The sequence below is a fragment of the Polypterus senegalus genome, chromosome 9, assembly GCF_016835505.1.
Source record: "Polypterus senegalus isolate Bchr_013 chromosome 9, ASM1683550v1, whole genome shotgun sequence".
Lineage (NCBI taxonomy): Eukaryota > Metazoa > Chordata > Cladistia > Polypteriformes > Polypteridae > Polypterus > Polypterus senegalus.
Window position 1 is genome coordinate 7,581,757 of NC_053162.1, and position 21,261 is coordinate 7,603,017.

At 39.3% G+C, this 21,261-nt stretch overlaps 1 protein-coding gene across 2 annotated transcripts in view; it reads right to left on the reverse strand.

Annotated features, from left to right (window-relative positions):
* The window catches only part of LOC120535094 (cip1-interacting zinc finger protein-like), a 93,981-nt gene that overhangs the window by 7,198 nt on the left and 65,522 nt on the right, over nt 1-21,261 (reverse strand). For both annotated transcript variants that reach the window (XM_039762664.1, XM_039762665.1), the window contains exons 10-15: nt 20,123-20,262; nt 16,308-16,401; nt 12,134-12,247; nt 8,391-8,540; nt 3,303-3,381; nt 1,224-1,345 (exon numbers count right to left, since the gene is read on the reverse strand). In XM_039762664.1, the coding sequence (XP_039618598.1) occupies nt 1,224-1,345; nt 3,303-3,381; nt 8,391-8,540; nt 12,134-12,247; nt 16,308-16,401; nt 20,123-20,262 (699 nt within the window). The remainder of the gene's footprint in view (nt 1-1,223; nt 1,346-3,302; nt 3,382-8,390; nt 8,541-12,133; nt 12,248-16,307; nt 16,402-20,122; nt 20,263-21,261) is intronic.

Below are 21,261 nucleotides of genomic sequence, written 5' to 3' on the forward strand. Positions count from 1 at the left end.
TCCGTGCCTGAGAACATTTGTCCGCATGTAAGCCCTCAAAGTCTAGTTTGTTTAAATAGTCTGATTGCATCGTGCCAGGCCAACCGTACCATAATCCCTTGCCCGCTTGAAAGAGGTGGGCCCGATCATGGTCAGTAGCAACAGTGTGATTGCTAAACGTGCCCAAGCATGGAAAACAGACATAACGTTGATGATGTGACAAGTCAGAGAGTGCAATTCTCATTTCATTTTGAGTAAAAAACAGGTTTTTATTCTCACCTTACACATGAACGTGAATTGCAATTGGCAAGAAAAGCTGCAAAATCCTCCCTTAACATCATTTGTCACCATAAAAATCTTCTGGGATGTGCAGCACAATTAACAGCAAAATACTCTGCTGTACACTCAATAAATCTGTAAGAAGGCAGAGCAGAATACTGCCCTACACGACTCCAAAACAACCACAAAATAAGTAAAATCATTTTGACATGCATGCTGTCACACCGTGCTTGGCTCTTGTTTTGGCTTCACACAAAGTTGCATGGTCATGACGAAAATGTGCCCGGGCCCAGAACATTAAGCACAGTGTGAGTGCAGGCCAGCGGGGATGATCATGCTTGGGTACGGTACGGAACAAATGTGCCTAGTGTGAGTAAACCGTAAGCAAAGGGGTCTGAATACTTTTGTCAATGTGATATTTCAGTTTTTTTATTTTAGTAAATTTGCAACAAATTAGGGTTTAGAAATTAGATTAAATTCTGTTTTCAAATTGTCACTCTGGGTTAATGAGGTTGCTTGATGTGGGGAAAAATGAATTTAAAAAGATTTTAATCTTAAGACTGCAACATCATAAAATGTGAAAAATATGAAGGGATCCAAATATTTTTTGATGGCACTACACCAGGTATGTTGACCTAAGAGAGGAAGAAAAGATTACCCATTTAATCAGGCCTGAGAATTCCCCAATAGTAGCTGGAGACTGTTGCACAAGGAAGGAAAGTCTCATCTCCCTTCTTATCTTTTTTTTTTCCACCATGATCTCACAGAATGTACCACCATAAGGCAGTTTGCAAAGTGCAGATTACAACAAGAACAATATGAATCCGTGGTTTAACACGTACACAAACAAATATTTAGAAACAAAAGCAGATGCACCCAGTTTTTGCCTTATAATCTGTACTACTCTGCCCTACAAAATGTATACAGTTTAAATATAACGTTATAAACTTTACCAGACTTCTCACCTGCAAATGTTCAAAGTGTGCAAGTGATTTGCAGTGTGACACTCTAGCAGCTGACTCAAAATGGTAGAACTTGTGGCAAAGTCTGCAGAGGAAGCCAGCAACGGGAATCACAAAACTGGACCCTGGAAAAATAGAAATGCCACAAAATTAGAGGAAGTAGTACAGAGTGAGCCAAAATGAAGTAGCACATTTCTCAAGGTCACTGCACGAGGTAGAGGCTGGCTGATGGATGGGTTTTGGGTCCTTTGATAGTTTTCTGTCAGCAACATGCCTTGGTCAGCTCCGCACTGTGCTTTTGCTGTCAAAGTGTTCTTCAGAAACAACGAATCCATCATCACTATGCAACGCGCTTTCCGAACGCACTTCAGCATTCCTCCTAACGGTGACGTCACAAATCGGCTAAATTTAGACAGACGGGTACAACATTGAACAGAAAATCTCCAGGTCATCCTCGGACTCTACAAATGCCTGAAAACATCCAAGCTGCAAGGGAATCAATTTTATTTTGCAATCTCCTAGACATTCAGCGTTTCTGCCTTAGGCATTTCCAATGTGTCTTTGAGGAGGATTTTGCATGAGGATCTTAATTTCCATCCATACAAAATGATGGTAGTGCAGGAGCTCACTGAGAGAGACTGGGAGAGCCGTACAGAGTTGTGTGCAAACCGTTCATCGAGATGCCATTGTCACGTGCTGTGACGAGGCACATTTCCATTTGAATGGTTGCATTAATAAGCAAAACTTTCGAAACTGTGTTGAAACCAACCCTCATGAACTTCATGAGAGACCCCTGCACAGCAAGCGTATTACAGTTTGGTGTGCCATTGCAGAATTTGGCATTGTAGGCCCTTACTTTTTTGAGGTGGGGGAAGCAAAGGTCACTGTCACTTCAGGACGTTGCACTGAAATGCTAGAGAACTTTTTGTGGCCCCAGCTGAAAGAAACAGATATGGTGGATGCCTAGAGCAACAGCACACACGGCACGGAGATCCATGCAAGTTTTGTGGGAGATGTTTCCAGGGAAGCTGATCTCCCTGCGCGGTGATGTCGGATGGCCTTCACGTTCACCTGATCTCCATGCGATTTCTTCTTGTGGGGCTCTCTCAGGTTAAAAGTATACACGCACACTGATTTCAAAACCTTGAAGCCCTCAAGGACACTATTCGCCACAAAATCGTTACTAATCCCCTTGAAATGGCCGAATGAGTCATGAAAGCGTTCAGAAATCATCTCAAAGAGTGTATTGCTAATGATGGCCATCACCTTGAAGACATCATTTTTAAAACACAGTGGAAAAAAAATCTGTTTTGTATACCCTTTCTTGTGTTGTAATGAAATGCATTTCATCTTGTAGTGTTTTTGCAGAATAAACATTTGAAATGTGGATCTTCTTTTTGGCTCACCCTGTACATTATAAACTCATCAACAAAAACCACCTTCAGCTCAGCCCAGTCAGCCTTGGTTAGCAGAAAATGTTAAAAATGTATAAATTCGCTCATTTACTGTAAACACTTAGTATGGGGATCTCACCAAAGTATCCTGCACATAAGTGGATTACTGATAGGTTCAAAAACACATATTATGGGCAGTAGAGCTTTTGGAAAGGCTGTCAACATCAATCATTATTGAGAGGCCACACAAAGTCAAAGATATTGTTCTTACTAATAAAAGAGTAACGAGAAAGGGATTTGCATTACAACTTGTTGTAAATTTGCAGGTGATAATGAGGTGAAAAACGTACCACATAACTGGCTTCACATCACAGAAAAAGAACACATTCAGAAGATGGCAGACCTCAGCTCTAAGTGTAATGAGAAGCAGGTAGACAATATTGAAAAGTAATGAATTTGAAATGTCTAATAATACAAAAACTTTTCTTGGACATGGACAAATGTGTTGGTACCCCTTAAGGATTACACTTTCACAAAAACTTAAAAAAAAATAAAAAATACTGCAACAGCAGTCAGACTGCTAAAAATTAGGCTTGGATGGACAGCTACAGTGATTTTCAGCTATGGTCTTTTGCAGAAAGACCATGTGGTCAAAAATATGTCATAGTTTTGAGAGAATAAAACTTACCATACTGTGTCTCAGAATTGTACTGAGTATTTTCATTCATATCTTCAAGTGTTACTTCCTTCGGCACTTGGGTACTTTCCTACAAAGACACCAAGGAATTTGTGGTTAACTGTTAATCAGAGGGAAGGGCCCACCTTTCAAATGGTTTTGTTGTGCAAGGAAAACTTTAACATGACAAAACATGGATTTGTGCAGTCTTTAAATAAATAATCGCGTCCCGTGAAGTGCAGGCTCAGATTGGATGCAGGTGTGCTTCATTCTGGGGTTGATTGAGGTGCTTGGCTGATCGTGCATACATGTGCAAATGCGAGCAGGTCAGTGAGGTGCACGACAGAGGTGGAACAGAAAGAAAGATTGAAAAAGGAAGACATGGAGGTTAAAGGAAATAAAAGTAATGGAGAGAAGGGAAGGAACAAGACGGACCTGGTGAGAGATAGAAGGGAAGCCGGCTGATGGGAAAATAAGCCCTGGGGAAGGAGCGTGTGGCTGACGCTCAATAGGTAGCCGAGGGTTGCACCTGCTGAGAAGTCTGGGAACAGAAGCGACCAAAACACTGCAGGAGAACTCCCCAGCAATGCCGGTGAATGACAGCAGGAGTCGGAGGAAATAAAGCTCGGTTTGATGCTCTGTACACAATGATAGACTAGAAACAGGGTCCCGAGAGGGATCAAAGGGTGGTCTGGGTCTGCTCGTTGAAGTCCCCTCATGCTCAGGAATCCGAAGAGGATAAGCCAGGGAGCCGTCGGATTTTACAAAGCAGCAGAGAGGCTTGTTGTTTTAGATGTATCGTTAGCGATTGACCAGTAGATTGCGTTGCATTCAAAAAATGTTTCTTTTTAATGTTAGTCTATCATATACCCTCCCTATGGCATTTGCCACTTGATTGACGTATAGGGCAGCCAGTCTGAGGTCTCTTTTATTCTAACACGCTGGTCATCCCGCACGCACGATCAAATGCGCAAGCCACTGCAAAACTCCAGCTGTGGTCTAGTTAGCTTTCCAATTTATATCGACTAAAGAAGGGATTTAAAAAAAAAATTGTCTGGGGAGGCTATGGGCTGGATGTGGAATTGGAAGACGTTTTTTTTTTTCTCACAATCGAAGTGCGTTTGTCTGATCTGTCAGTCTATCATTGCTATTCCAAAGAAGGAAAATGTGGAAAGGCACTTTTGAACTGTTCATAAAAACTACGAAACTGACTTCCTTCCGAAAAGCGATCTGAGAAAGAGAAAGGAGAGCGAACTAAAATCGCAGTTAATTGGACAGCCATCATTTTTCACTCGGCTAAATTCAAAAGCAAAGGCGGACTCACCAAAGCATCGTTCCGGGTGAGTCACTTGATCATTAAGCATAAGAAGTGTGCTACCTCCTTGACTGCATTATTCGGCTCTACTTATTTATGCGAGTCAGCCTTTTCCCACATGAAGATTATTAAATCCAAATACCGTAGTGACCGTAAATGTATTGAATTGTTATTGTGCCATAAAGGTTATTCAGTTATGCAAGGTACGACAACATATATTTTATGTATATATAGCATTTTAAAGTAGGTACTGTAGATCGTTTCGACCTGGTCATTTTAAAAGTAGCTCGCAAGCCGAAAAAGTGAGGGCACTCCTGTTTTAGAGGAATAGGTTTCCCTTGTGTTTTAACATTTTATGGAAATATTTTTTTGGATATTTTAACCTCCACTGGACACTCACTGATTTTACAGATTATTTATTGACAATTGATATGAATCACTGCACTAACTGCACTGCCTTTTAGGTTCTAATAAAAGCACTGACACTTTTTTTTTATATCACTCCCTTGTTGAATGTGTGTGTCCTCCTTTGCCTGACAGGTTGAGAAGGCTCCCAGATGAGACGAAGGGACGGATTGGGTCAGGTGGGATCAACCTGGACTGCAGGTGATGGGTAGAGGACTGAAAGATATGGAAAAAGATGATCCACTGTGGCAAGCCCTAAAGGGAGCAGCCGAAAGAAGAAGTTTACTGTCATAGGATGAGATCTTTGCCACAAGTCAGTATGTGAAATCTTTGCTCTGCTAGATCTACAGATCTGGCCAAAAAGAACGTGGACACTCCTCCAAACTACTGAGCTCACGTAATTTAAATGTTAACAGGTGCATCAAATCAGCGCACAGCCATGCAGTCCCTACTGACACACTTTAGAACATGCTAAAGAGCTCAGTGACTTTAAACGTGGCACTGTAATAGGATGTCACCTTTATGTGAAATGTTTGCTCTGCTAGGTCTGCCCCGGTTAACTGTAAGTGCTGTTACTGCGAAAAGGAAGCGTCAGCTACAAAGTGGTAGACCACATAAACTCACAGAGCATGGCCTTCGAGTCCTGAAGTGGCTAAAAATGGCATTTCCTCTTGGTAACACTCACAACAGAGTTCCACTGCCTCTAGGAACTGTGTGTTGGGGGCTTCACGAGATCGGTTTTCATGGAAGATCAGCTGCACACAAGCAGCTTGTTCACAATGCAAAAATGTATAGTGTAGGCTGGAGTGGTGTAAAGCTTGCTGCCACTGGACTCTGGAGCAACAGAAACGCGTTCTCTAGGGTGATAAATCACACTTCACCACCTTGCAGTACGATGTAGGAGTGTGGGTTTAGCACATGGAAGAAGAACGCTTTCATCCAGACTGTATAATGCCTACTGTAAAGATTGGTGGAGGATAGATAATGGCAGGGCCTGGGCTGGGTTCCAGTATTAATGTGACAGTAGACAAAGAATTTTTAGACAATTTTACACTTCTAACTTTGTGGCAACAGTTTACAGAAGGCCCTTTTCTGTTCCAACATTCCTCTGATTATTTGTGTACTTGTTCACAATGGCTGCGGCTTAAACACCTAAACTCAATCATTTAGAGGAGTGTCCCTGTAATTTTGGCTATATAGTTTAAGTCAATCAGATACTATGTACATATTGTAGTAACAGGTTTGAAGTGTGCCTTGTAATCTGTGAAGTTTATTTCAAAATCATTAATACTCTGACAAGGTGAAACTGACAGAAACCTGGAAATAAACAGGTAGAAGACGACTCAGGCAGGGTAGTTGCCCAGGGGTCTCTGTCTTCTATGCATAGTTCTCTCCGTGAACAATCCCTGAGATAGTAATTTTATGGCAGAGTCCATGAGTGATTACAGCAGGTGCAATGTGTACTAGCTGAGTCTCAGAAGAATATAAAATAAGCAAGTTTCTTCAAAAAAGCTCAATGAACAGGCAAATCTGAATATTTATATTGGAAGACTTAAGTTTCCTAACTTTCATATCGATAATCAGTGTGACCTGAAAGTAAAAGAATTTATGAACCTCCTGGACTCTTGATTTGAGACAGCATGTTAGTCAGCCTACACACAAAGCAGGTTATACGTTAAACTTATTAATTACTAAAGGACTAAAAGTTGATGTGAAGCAGATCGTTGATATTGGTCTATCAGAGCATTTTCTTTTACTATTTAATATAGAAATAATGATAGAAGATATTCACGAGAAGCATACAGTTCAGCAGCTTCAAAATTTGATGCATTAGGAATTAAAAGTCAAGAAGGAGGTAAAGAATTTAGGGGTATCTGTTGACTATGATCTGAATTTTAAATCACATATTAATCAGATCACTAGGACAGCATTTTTTCAGAAATATAGCAAAAGTTAGACCTCTTATATCATCGAAAGACGCTGAGAAATTAGTTCACGCTTTTGTTTTCAGTCAACTAGATTACTTTAACGCACTCCTCTCAGGACTACCCCAAAAAAGACATCAATCAATTGCAACGAGTGCAGAATGCAGCTGCTAGAATCTTAACTAGGAAAAGAAAATCTGAGCACATCACGCTCGTCTTGAGTGTCACTGCACTGGTTACCTGTGTTATTCAGAATTGACTTTACAATACTACTTATGGTTTATAAAGCCTTAATAATCTCGCTCCATCTTATATATCGGAATGTCTGACATCTTATATTCCAAATCGTAACCTTAGATCTCCAAATTAGTGTCTGCTTAGAATTCCAAGACCTAAACTTAAAAGAAGTGGTGAGGCAACCTTCGGCTGTTATGCACCTAAAATCTGGAATAGCCTGCCAATAGGAATTCGTCAGGCTAATACAGTGGCGCACTTTAAAAAACTGATAAAAACACATTACTTTAACATAGCTTTCTCATAACTTCATCTTAGTTAAATCCTGATGCTCTGTATATTCAATTAATTATCATTACTTTTCATGGTGGCACCAAAATCCATACTAACCCCTACTCTCTCTTCTGTTCTTTTTCCGGTTTTCTGTGGTGGCGATCTGCGCCACCACCCCCTAATCAAAGCACTGTGATGTCCTTTCATTGATGGATTGAGGAACAGAAGTCCACGTGACCGTCATCGTCAAGTCCTTCCATTAGAACTCTGAATACCATGAGGACTGATTGATGTCATTTATGTTAGGTAGAATGCCTAGAGAGGGCAGGGTGGTCTCATGGCCTGGAACCCCTGCAGATTTAATTTTTTCTCCAGCCGTCTGGAGTTTTTTTGTTTTTTCTGTCCTCCCTGGCCATCGGACCTTACTGCTTAACAGATTTAGATTTTATTTTTTTTCTATAATTTGCTTGAACATTCCGGTTGATTTTGCAACTTTTCTCATTGTGCTAAGTTTCATAGTTTGCCTGCAGAAGCGATATATTCGTTGTAATCCGAGACAGAGGCTGTGGGCCGAGGGGACGGGGCAGCGTGAAGTCAAGAGTGGGGAGCTGGGCAGTGGCCTCCACACTGTCCCGTTTCACTGATATGTGGGCAAAGCCACAGGGCATGGCTATTCAAGTTATAAATAAATAAATTAGTGACCAGGTGAAAGATGCTATTTCTGCTTTTCTGCATAGAATCTTTAATGTGCATTTCTCTTGGAAAACAGTAGCTTTATACATTTCAATGAATGTAGTCTTGCATATTTGCATTCAAAATATAAAAGGTTTATACTATAGCTTCTCATAGCTTTTACATCTAAATCATTTTATTTGCATGTCCAATGTAACTAAAAAGATGATCAAGTTTTCTTTAAGTCTGTAAATGAAATAAAGAGAGTGAACTAACCTGTTGAGTTTCTGTTTCAAAGGTTTCATCATCATCATCTTCTTCGCTTGGGTCCTCTTCACAATACTCCTCTCCTTCAAAACACCCAATTGCATCAACGGTAATCAGATCTTCTGGGTTTTCTGGGATGCCATGAGAGTCAGTTCTCAACTAGACACAGACAGAGGGGAAAACAATTTATGACTGGTATTAAATAATGAAATATATCTAGTAGCACCCTCACATCTTTATGATAAAGTACACCCTCTGTTTCATTAAAGACTCGCTGCAGTCAACAAAAACCCACAATCTGCCTTTAATCCTGTATTGTAAATATGGCAGATTCCGACACATTCTGAAATACGAGGTCCGACACAAAATAAAACCAGACTAACCCTAGAGCTTGGGAACTAGGGCTGTGCGATATGACCAAAATCTTATATCCCGATATTTCATTTCATATCCGGATATCACGATATAGTACATTTTCTTCGTATTCAGTGAATAGTTTATATAATCACCACTCCTTTTTTTTTCATTTAAATTAAAAATCAAAAATGAGAAGTACTCAACTTGTAATTATTTCTGTTCTTTTATTTAGAACATTTGAGCAAATGTTTGACTTGGAATGTAAACATAAAATGTTAATATATCAAATATAAAACACTTTTCAAAAACAAAATACTAAAGGCCCAATATAAAATACTGCTATATAAAATGCCTGACATAAACAAAATGTGAACTGTAGCAGCAATAACTCTCACAACATATATTAAATATAAAAGGATCAAAGCACTAACAACTAAACTATATAAGGCCAATAAACCCTTTAAACAAAATAAATACAAGTCTAACATTAACTGTCAAAACCAAATGTAAACATTGTACTTCAAACTGTAGCAGCAATAAGGCTTACGACAAAAATATATTAAATATATAATATTAAATATAATATTTTTAGGCTACATTCTAGTAAAATGTTAATTTGCACATCGTAGTGTGGCAAATCTCCGTTAATGAGTTACAGCTGATCGCCCCGTGTGTGGGACTGGACGGCGCTAACGTGTTGATACCGTCCAGCCCCAAGCACGGGCGATCCACGGTAACTCGTTAACGGAGATTTGCCGTTAATGCAGTTGTGGCGTAAACGTAATTTTAACAAGATTAACGCTGACAGCAAATGCTGCAGGGAAAATTATGCCTTAAGCAAATTGTTTTTGTAGCAATTAATCTTCCAAGCTTTTAACATGCTCGTTTAAATAGTACCTTTACAACTGTAATATCCTACGTGGCCTGCCTCTCAGTTGTAAACTCTCTGCATGCTCGCTCACATGCTTTTTGCGGAGGTGGTAGAAGAGGTTTGTCGTGTTGGAGTCTGTGGTAGCGATCGGTTTGCAGCATAATTTGCACAGTACCGTTTTCTGGTCCGTGTCAGACTCTTCAAATCCAAACCATCTCCATACTACAGAGGTAGCCCCTCGTTTAGGAACAAGGTCCTTCTGTGTGGAGCTACCTGGTGTTGCCTCGTCTTCATCAGCCATGCTAGTGTGTCTGCATCCACGTGGTGGCGATCAAAGCAATGAAAAAAATATTGCCGTAAACAGTTTATTTTGCGACACCACGAAACAAACGATAGCGTAATGTGCAGCGATAGACGTTTTCATATTGTCATCCGATATATATCGTTATATCGAACAGCCCTATCGGGATCCAAGAGTGGGAGGGGAGAATCAAAGAGATTGTTCTAGAACACATTTTAACTTGTCACAATGACAAAAGGCTCAACTCAATCACATCACTCAGTACGAGTGGACGCGTGTTACAAACATAGACGCTTTTTCACCCTTGTTTGTAAAATGTCAGATAGCAAGAGCGAACAGTGAAGCCACAACAAGTTTCTTGTGAAACTGAAGAAATCCACAATGGAAACTTTTCAATTATTGACAGAGGCTTAGGGTGAAGAGTTCATGTCTCTAGCACGTGTTTTTGAATGGTACAAGTCGGTGCTCAAAGGAACACATTTTTTATCGATAGAAGATGTGAAAGCAAAAATAGATATCCTCAACAGCCTTTCATAACCTTAACTACTGAATTGCTTTGAATGTTGGAAGCATCGTATGCAGCTGTGTGTCATCTCAGAAGGGAACTATTTTGGAGGTGATCGTAGTTAATTTTCTTAATTTGTTAAATAAAAATAATTACAGCCCCAGTCTTGTTTATTTGTGTCAGACCTCATATATTAGAATATATTCTTTAAGAAAACAAATTCATGTTCACAGGATATTTACAACATAATGTAATTTCAGTTTTGTCAACCCTGGAGCCTTATGCAGTAAAATAAGACTTGCAAACCAATCAACAGTGATAAATGTGATTTGAACAGATCACAACAGGCTTTGGACATTGAGTTTTCAGGGTACATTCACTAAGTAGCTAGACGCGATTCCAGTTTTTTCACCCATATGCAACAAAGATCTGATCTTTTCAGGTAAGTGTGAACCAAAAATGGTACAAAGAAACATAACTTTTTATACCTAATTAAGACTACTTTCACAACTTCAACTTGCATATCCCTTGTTTCCGAGTTCTTACATTATGATTGTCTAGTAATTTACACAGCCCAAATGATTTCACTGTGCATTTTATGTGACATTTGTCATAACTGTGCATTAAGAAGTGAAGGCTCAGCATGCCAGTGAAAGGATAATGAAGCAGTGGATGTAATAAGTCATAGGCTCTTACACTAGGAGTCACTTGTTTTCTGAATTTGAGTTGCGCAGAATTGGGATTCAAAACCGAACACAAAGGTTGTGTTAGGTTTATGAGCAACATTAGCAAATACCCTGATGATTTGCATCTGTGATTCTCCAAGGGTGTCCAGAAAATTGGGTTTTAAAAAGTTTACAAATCACTGTAATAAACATCTGAAGAAAACAGTAGGGCACCCAATGAATCCATAATCAAGGCAGTAGTATATAGTCTTTCATTACAATATAGTGTACAGCTTAGCACAGAAAACTAATAGTTAATCACACTTCCACAGGCTGCTGGACAGCGTGCACTACTTTGTGCCTGTCAACGGCCAATATAGCCTAAATTGTATATGCTTTTTAAGAATAGAGACGGCAGCACTTCAAACACATTTTTCCCCAAGAGTTTCATAGACAGACACTGTCTGAAATCATCAAAGCACCTACTAGTTCTGACTTCTCTTGTGTCCACAGGTCACCAGGAACAGAGATGGTAATGATAACTATGCTCCAATTAACAGCTATGATGATTCATTTTCAGTTTTTCCACCTTACTATCATAACCTGAAGACACTACTGAAAAAAAATTGTCTAATTAATGCAGCAACCATGTTCTTGCTCTGTAAGACTACATTTGTCTGACACATTAGATTAATTTTGCACATACGGTTCACATTCAGGGAAGATGTCTACTGTATACAAGCTCTACTGGATGTAAAATGCAAAAAATTGATTTGAACACTTAAACCAAAAAGCATACTAAAAATAGCAACTGAGTCAAGCAGGAGTGTGAATGTAGCCTTAGAAACAAAGCAGTCATGCAGTGCTGATGAAGAGCTTAGCTGGTCGAATTATAACATTCATCTTTCTTTCAAATACGATTAACTATTTCAAAGTCAATAGTACAGAGAGCTTCAAGAGCGTCAGAAATGAGATAAATTAGTATTCACAGCTTTGCACGTTTCACTTAAGAGTTTGTTGAAAACATTCATGCTTTAAAATCAGCAAACCCACCTCCAAAACCCGCTGCTTATGTTCTGCAGATTTCATATGCTCAACAAACTTGCGTGGTGTTCTGACATGTCGCTTGCAGACAGTACAGAATGGCCGCGAGGAATGCTTGGACAACTGTATGGACAATAAGAATAATACCATTTAGAAAGCAAAAAAAAGACTACATGAGTGAAATCTATCCTGTAAATATACTGTGTGTGTGTATATATACATATACTGTATATATATATACATATACATATACTGTATATATATATATATACACACATATATATATATATATATATATATACACACATACATACACAGTATATCTCTATATATCTCTCTATCTATATCTATAGATATATACATCTATATATATATATATATATATATATATATATATCTATATATATCTATATATATCTATATATATATATATATATATCTATATATCTATATATATATATATATATATATATATATATATATATATATATATATACACACACACACACACAAAAACCTTCACTACCCTTTGTAGCAATGGTAACACTTTAGTTTAGGTATTGCAAAAATTCATTTGTTAATCATTTACTTTTATGTAACAAGACCTTAACAAAGGCTTCATTTGGTCTTAATAACACTTATAAAACATCTGTATATCAGTCATTCATCTCTATGTAGAGTGTCACATTGACATGATGGTAAAATGCCTTCTTAACATGAAGGATTCACAGGTCTTACACTAAACATTTAATATCAAGAGAAATATATCTCAGGCTACCTCAGACCACAAGCTTTGTTAGTTGGTCATATAACATAGATGAATAAACACTTTACTGATATTTCTTAATTGTTACGAAGACCCAAAGAAGTGTACAGTGGTACCTCTAGTCACGACCATAATTCGTTCCAAAACTCTGGGCGTGACTCGAACGTAATTTCCCCATAAGATTGTATGTAAATACAATTAATCCGTTCCAGACCGTACGAACTGTATGTAAATATATTTTTTTAAGTTTTTAAGCACAAAAATAGTTAATTATACCATAGAATGTACAGTGTAATAGTAAACTAAATGTAAAAGCATTGAATAACACTGAGAAAACCTTGAACAACAGAGAAAACTAACATTGCAAGAGTTCGAACTACACCCTTACGAACCGTTCACTGTAAGCAGTATTTTTATGAGTTTTAAGCGCAGGGGGAAAAAAATTAAAGTTTGAAAAATCCTTAATTTATACAAAAACTAACCATAAACAACCAAGAAAACCAACTTTGCATGAGTCGAGTTCTGGCATGAAGGAAGTGAGGAGGAAGATGGGTGGAGAGGAGGTTATAGTTTTCAGGGAGAGTGAGTCCGGCTCTGAGATGGAGGGATGTTCTCTTTCAGGTGTTTTCTCTCTTGTGATTTCTTGGGTTTCTGGTGTTTTTAGCCGTTTAGCTGGTGGACCAGACTTCACACACATCTGACTGAGAAAGATGTACAGGGAGTGACTGAACACGTGCAGAAATCATTGCCGCATACAAACTGGAAGGTAAACTGGCTACCAGTGTTTTTGTTAGCTACCAGAGGGTGTGGTCATGAACAGATGCGAAAGTTTGGCAAACTTTTTGATCATAACCCGATTTGTACGTGTTTGGAAATGTCCGTGACCAGAGGTTCTACTGTACAGAATAGAAAATGAGTAATAGATACATTTTTGCAGTACATAAATTAAAGGGTTGCCATAACAGCTGTAGTTGTTAAAACTATTAAATGTGTTAGGGGCCAAAAACTGTAAGTCACCATAAAATGTACTGACATGGTATTTTGTTAGTGAAATTTAGACCTTTTCCAGTGTTTAAAGCCCTCTTCAATCAGGATTTTGTTTTATTCCAGAAGGTGATATAAAATCGGTGATTTGTTGGCAATGCTTTACTCTGTACCCATATTTCCACTATCCCTTTAGTTAATGCATGAGTATTGTTAACTCAGACCAAATTAGCAATTCTTATTTAAAAAAAAAAAAAAAAATTAAAAAAACAAAGAAAACAGTGTATCCGTTTGCACCTCCAAGTGGGACAGTCCCACCACCCACTTTCAATATTGACTTTGTACATTAGAGCGCCAACAGACCTCCAAGAGGACATAACATTAGCCACCTCCTGTTATTCAGTGCGCATAACTAGTACATGGACAGTTCCCTTTTTTCCACTTCAGGCACTGGGGTAAAGTAATTATTAAGTAAGGACCTCTGTAACTTTAGTTACATTCGAATCGCTTAAATGTCAGATTTTTACTGACATTTCGGTTCGTCAGAGGGTGCATGGGAGTTTGCCCGACCGGTCTACATGTGTTTTGTGGACTTGGAAAAGGCATTCGACCGTGTCCCTCGGGGAATCCTGTGGGGGGTGCTCCGGGAGTATGGGGTACCGGACCCCCTGATAAGAGCTGTTCGGTCTCTGTACAACCGTGTCAGAGCTTGGTCCGCATTGCCGGCAGTAAGTCGAGCCCGTTTCCAGTGAGAGTTGGACTTCGCCAGGGCTGCCCTTTGTCACCGATTCTGTTCATAACTTTTATGGACAGAATTTCTAGGCGCAGCCAGGGTGTTGAAGGGGTCCGGTTTGGTGGACTCAGGATTGGGTCACTGCTTTTTGCAGATGATGTTGTCCTGTTTGCTTCATCAGGCCGTGATCTTCAGCTCTCTGGATCGGTTCGCAGCTGAGTGTGAAGCGGCTGGGATGAGAATCAGCACCTCCAAATCCGAGAGCATGGTCCTCAGCCGGAAAAGGGTGGAGTGCCCTCTCAGGGTTGGAGGAGAGATCCTGCCCCAAGTGGAGGAGTTCAAGTATCTCGGGGTCTTGTTCACGAGTGAGGGAAGAATGGAGCGTGAGATCGACAGGCGGATCGGTGCGGCATCCGCAGTGATGCCGGCTCTGCATCGGTCTGTTGTGGTGAAAAAGGAGCTGAGCCGTAAGGCAAAGCTCTCAATTTACCAGTCGATCTACGCTCCTACCCTCACCTATGGTCATGAGCTATGGGTAGTGACCGAAAGAACGAGATCGCAATACAAGCGGCTGAAATGAGTTTCCTCCACAGGGTGTCTGGGCTTTCCCTTAAAGATAGGGTGAGAAGCTCAGTCATCCGGGAGGGGCTCAGAGTAGAGCCGCTGCTCCTCCGCGAGCGAGAGGAGTCAGATGAGGTGGCTCGGGCATCTGATCAGGATGCCTCCTGGACGCCTCCCTGGTGAGGTGTTCCGGGCATTTCCAACCGGGAGGAGGCCCCGGGGAAGACCCAGGACACGCTGGAGGGACTATGTCTCCCGGCTGGCCTGGGGACGCCTTGGGATTCTCCCGGAAGAGCTGGAAGAAGTGGCGGGAGAGGGAAGTTTGGGCCTCTGCTTAAGCTGCTACCCCCGCGACCCGACCTCGGATAAGCGGAAGAGGATGGATGGATGGATTTCGGTTCGTATGGGCCTACTTTAAACTGAGGTCTTTTCTGTAGACTTTTTACGGAAGCAAAAGTCTCCTTAATTTTTTTACTAAGATGTGAACATGCAATTAGTGAAAAGTTATGGACGAGACTAAACTGATTGAGGTCCTCTGGTTAGAATTACTTAAAACCACCACCTGGTGCAAAATTAATCCCTTGCAAACAGGACTCTAGTCTTATTTCTTCCACCTTCATAAGGATATTAGGAAATATTTTGACAAAAATGGCCCAACACAACTCATGTATTATTGAATGTACTGTGCACCAGAAAGTTGGTACAAGGGTTTGCATTTTGTGCTTCTTTAAACTGATACCATGTATTTAAATATGATGCCTCAATTTACTGCTAGCCAGCTTCATTCCATGCTCTGTTTGCTTGGACTAAACAGATTCAATCTACATTCAGGCTTGTAATCCAAGTAGTAGCAGTCTATGAGCTCCAAAGACTGATTTCTCAGGGACAGGACAATTAGCTCAATGTGTTCAGTGAGAAGCAAAAATACTCAGACATTTGAGGCAATATGGGTTAATTTTGTTACATATTCATAAAATAGGTATTCTAGGTGAAAAGATGAAAATGAGACTCAAGTATATAAGGTCAGCTTCTACTTAAGCTGCACATGCCAGGCCCTCTTTCACGGACACTTAAATTAGTGTAACAATAGATAATGACCTTCTACCGGCACATCTTTGAAGAGTGAGTTAAACAGTTACCTTGTGTTCTTTTGTTCGACGATGCTCAATAATATCACCAGTGAAATAAATCTGACAGGTACTGCACCATCGTTGAATGGTTTGTCTCTTTTCTCTGTAATAAAGAATCAAAAGCAGCATTAGTGACCACTGTAAACTCTTTAGATATGGAATATTATGCAACTATACCATAACTTGTTCTAACAGTGGGTTAAGTTAGTGACCTATTATTTAATTTAATTTACCTGTATCCTGTGTAATGGTGGCTCTTCAAGAGCATTGCAATGTCTTCAAGTTTAATTTTTATTTATGTTTCTGTTTCACACTATTCCTGCTGCTGTAAAATACTGTATCGAGTACTGAGGTGGGAAAAGGGGCAGTACACAGAATTGATGGTTTATCACTTTTGTAAAAATCTATTTCTTTAACACATGTATTTTTTTCCTGCTCCACTCCTCCCTTTGACAGTACCGATCACATTCCCTTTCTCCTCTAGCACATTATCCACTTGACGTTATGTCTCTAGTCTACTGACTTTTAATTCATTTGCATCACATGGTTCTCAACCACGGGAATACATAATTTCATAGGGATAACACAGTCTTTCTGGAAAAGACTATAGCTGAAAATCACTGTAGCTGTCTATCACATTGTCCATCCAAGAACACATTTTGTCAGTCTAAGTGATGCAGTATTTATTTTAATCTTTTGTCAAAATGTGTCCTTTAAGCTGCACTGGAGGGGGGCCAAGCAAAGCAAACTGCCTATCCATTTTTTTTTCTACAGTCCACAAGTTTCTGAACCACAGGAAGAGTGCTGACCCTAGACTAGCTATGTCTCCTAGCTCAACATCAGAGGGCACCCTCTAAGCTAGACAGGAACATCTAGCATTCACTGCAAGACTCTCTGCAGTATTCATTGCTGACAGGCTGCTAACGTGCTTCTAATTCTCTCATCCCTTGAATACCTGCTGGATCTGAATATTTTCTTCAAACTGTACATTTTGTGCTCATCTGTTGAACCTGTGTCATAGTGAAAACTGATTTAATGGTGCCAGTTCCAGTCTTAACCCACAGTTTATGCAACCAGAGTGAAACCTTGTCTTTCATTCCACTCATCTACTCTGGCTTACCTTCTAATTTATTATGCTTAGATACTGCAGTTGTGCATTATTTTTCTAAATGTCATTTTGGTCGATGTTATTTTAACCATCCAAGTTCAAAAGTTCATGAAATCAAGAAGAGAAACTGCAATATCACATAAAACTTACTTTTATTTCTCAGTCAAATCAAATCAAATGATACTTCTCACATGCAAATTATATACCCAGTTCAATATGCAGTGAAATGCCTGTACCTTAATGCAGTTGTGAAGTCATTACCCCATTTCCACACACATCAAACATTTCTCATTGTGTTTGTACAAAGAGCCATTGTGTCTACACATATTTCACTACTAAAGACATTTTGTCATTGCGTTGATGTGTTTCTTATTTGACTCGTGACAACTCATGAAAACAGCTCATGCGCTTGTCAGTCAGAATTACAGAGCTCTCACTCACCTTCATTCTGTCCGGCATTGCATTTGGTTTTAATCAAATCACTTTAAACTTCCTTCAGATATGCATGACAGAGCAAGGCCAGTCACACACTGTCAGAGGTTGTAATAAAAGTGCCCTTCATTTGATCAAACAAATGTAATCGTATGCTCTCAGAACAGGTTCAGCTGACACAAACGGAGACACATGTCCTCAGTCTTGAATCACAGGTGTATGTCATGGCAATGCAGTAAATTATACACAAGAATATATGGATGCTTAGGTTTTTTCCAGATCCAGATTTTGAAAATAGAGCAAGAAGCAGGTTTCATGCAGGTGTGCTGCTACTGCTGAACATGTAGTAATTCACAATGTGGCAGCCATTTGGGCCTGCAACACAGATCTGCTGTTTCCAGAGAATGAAAGGGGGACTGTGAGGGTCAACATGCCCTGTCATGTGGTGATCGGGAATAATGTAAGTTTTCAACACTCCTACCATGTGAGGGAATGATGTGAAACCCACCAACACATGATAATGGTGTTCCTGCCACCTTACTCAACAGTCCTCAACCCATTTGAGGAATTCTTCTCTGCTTGGAGATGGAAGCTGTATGATTACAAGCACAACAATCAGATGTCATTACTGGTGGCAATGAATACTGGCTGTGAGGACATCACACCTTAGGCTTGTCAGGCCAGGGCAGGGCATACCCTCTGTGTCTCAGAAGGGAAGACATCAGGAGTGATGCAGACACAATGATGTGGCTTAATAGAGATCAGAGACTGGATGCTCCATGAGGGATTTCATATTTTGCAATTTATTGTAATTTTTGATTTATATAGGTATTTCCATATACATTTAGTGTGAATTTACTGTATTGGTGGCATGTTCTATGTTTCATTGCCTATTTTTTGGCTGTTTTCTAAAGCATAGTTTACATATCTATCATTTTGCTTTTTTCAGTTACAGCAATTATATTGTAAAGATTTATAAATAAATCGTTCAGATTCTTTTTGTCAGTGCTCTTTTTCAGCAAGGTTTTGATCAAAATATCTTAAAGCACTGGTGAAAGGGTTTTATTCATTGGTGACCATGATGAAGTGATTGCCCGACTTTGCATATTTCAACACATGTGAAAAAGGTTTTGATTCTTTTAGTGGCTTTGGCACAGGTGAGTTACTGTTATGAGAAATGCCTTAACTGCTTTGAGAACTGCGGTGAGCATGACATTTCTGATGTGTGAATTTTCTCAAAGAAACTGAGAACAACTGTAACAGAACGTTAAATATGTGATAATAATAAATAATATCTTAAAAGCCACAGGTGAGTTACGTGTTATGAGAAAGGCCTGAACCGTTTTGAGAACTGCCTTAAGAGCAGAAAGAATGACATTTCTGATGTGTGAATTTCCTCAAAGAAATCAAGAACTGTAACAAAATGTTAAATAGGTGATAATAAATCATCTAATCATCTTATATATAAACATCTACGCGTTTAAATGTGTGTGTCTATTTGTCTGGCCCAGAAGTGCGAGGCTACAGCATGAAGCTTACAGAGCCAACAAGTCGGCCCCAAGTAATAATGAGTCGGAAGAAGAAAGAAGTATGAGGCTACAGTATGAAGCTGAAAGAAACCGACTCCTTCACCAAAGTGAAACCGCAGAGGTAAGACAAACGAGAGAGAAACTCACTTAGCCGCTGATAAACAGGGGGGCATGCACGTCGGCAAAATGAAACCGCCGACTATGCATTTCAATTTTTATTCTGACGATTTCAATAGTTTCTATGGACCCGGACTTTTTACACATCTTGTAACTTAATAAATAACTTATATAACAATGTGACGGAGTTAACAATAGGGTATCATGTAGTTCTAGACACTTTCCTTAATCAAGATGTGGATAGACTGTTCGGGCAGAGGTAGTGTTTAACTGACCGCAACACAGAAAAGAGGCCTGTCACTCGGGAACATTTATTATTTATTCATTTATTAATATTTATTGAAGCATAACAATTTGCTACCCAAATTCAAGGCTTCTAAATGAACTTCGCCACTGCTAAGGGTGCAGGGAATGGCTGGCTTTAAAACAAGCCAGCAAAGAGAGCTCCACTTATATTTCTAACAGCCTGCTACATTCAGGTCTTTAAATCCAATTGGCCTTGAAATACACTTCTGCTATTTAAATGACATACTGAAAGGATGGAATGGCATTTACTTAAGCTGCTACCTATATCAAAAGAAAATAGCCATGAATAATTGATTCAATTGATTTTTTTTTAATTAGAAACAATGACATACCCGTCTCGTCGCACCTGGCTTTGTCCTTGCAGGGACTCTTTAACCTTTGGCAGCAGGGTGACAAGGCAGGCATTGCTCATGTGTTGGATCTCCATCATGCGCTGCTGGTGAGCAAGGCCATTCATATGGGTTTGAAAATTCTGTAAAATTGTAAACATGTTAATCTTATGACACTGCATTTTCTTACATAAAATAGACAATTTACTTTTTCTCACTTCCATATTTTTGACAATATTAGATAAGGCAATTTAACACTATATTGAAACCATATTCATTTGCTGAGCACAGAACATAATCTAGCCAAAATAACAGAACACGCAGTAATACAAATGAAAGGATAAAATCTATTGGACTTTAAATGGTCTTATTTTAAAAGCCTCACCCTTTTATGACAAATACCAGTCTGACATTTACACTGGTCAAAAACACAGAAACAGCCAACTCATGTTGTGAATTTTTGATGAATACTGTTATGTTTTTTTAAAGATTAGTGAAGATTTAAAAGTAACTGACCACAGCAGTCTATTACATTAGTTTGAATATTTAATGAAGGTGTCAGGCACTACTCCAAACCGTTACCAATATGTGCCAAGTCTGATGACATAACCTCCACATTCTCGTCTAAAGTTAGATGTCATGTCTTTTAATGACCACCACCGATAACTGATTTTTTTTCCCCCATGTATATACTCTACTCATTTGTAAACAATGTTTAGTTTTTATTTGCATATTGGCAACACATTGCTATATTTTTCCATATCATACTTTGATTACATTAAGTTGTAACATAAGAAAATTGACAAAAAGAAGAAGGCCATTCATTCCATCACGTTTATTTGTGTAGATAATAGCTAAGCTGCCCAAATATCTCTACTACATGTCTTGATAGTTTGTTCCAGAATGTCACAACTCTTTGTGTAAAGAAGTGCTTCTTAGTTTCAGTCTTTCCCCTTAATTTCTAAGATGCTGGGGATCGAACCCAAGACCTCACACATACAAAGTGTGCACAATACCACTGAGCTACTCCAATCATGCGGGTTAAGACTGTGTTTACACTGTTGGTCCCCTAAAGGTTATTTATTTATTGAAATTACTTGTGATAGCTAGAATTTTGATACCCACTCCTACATTACCAAATT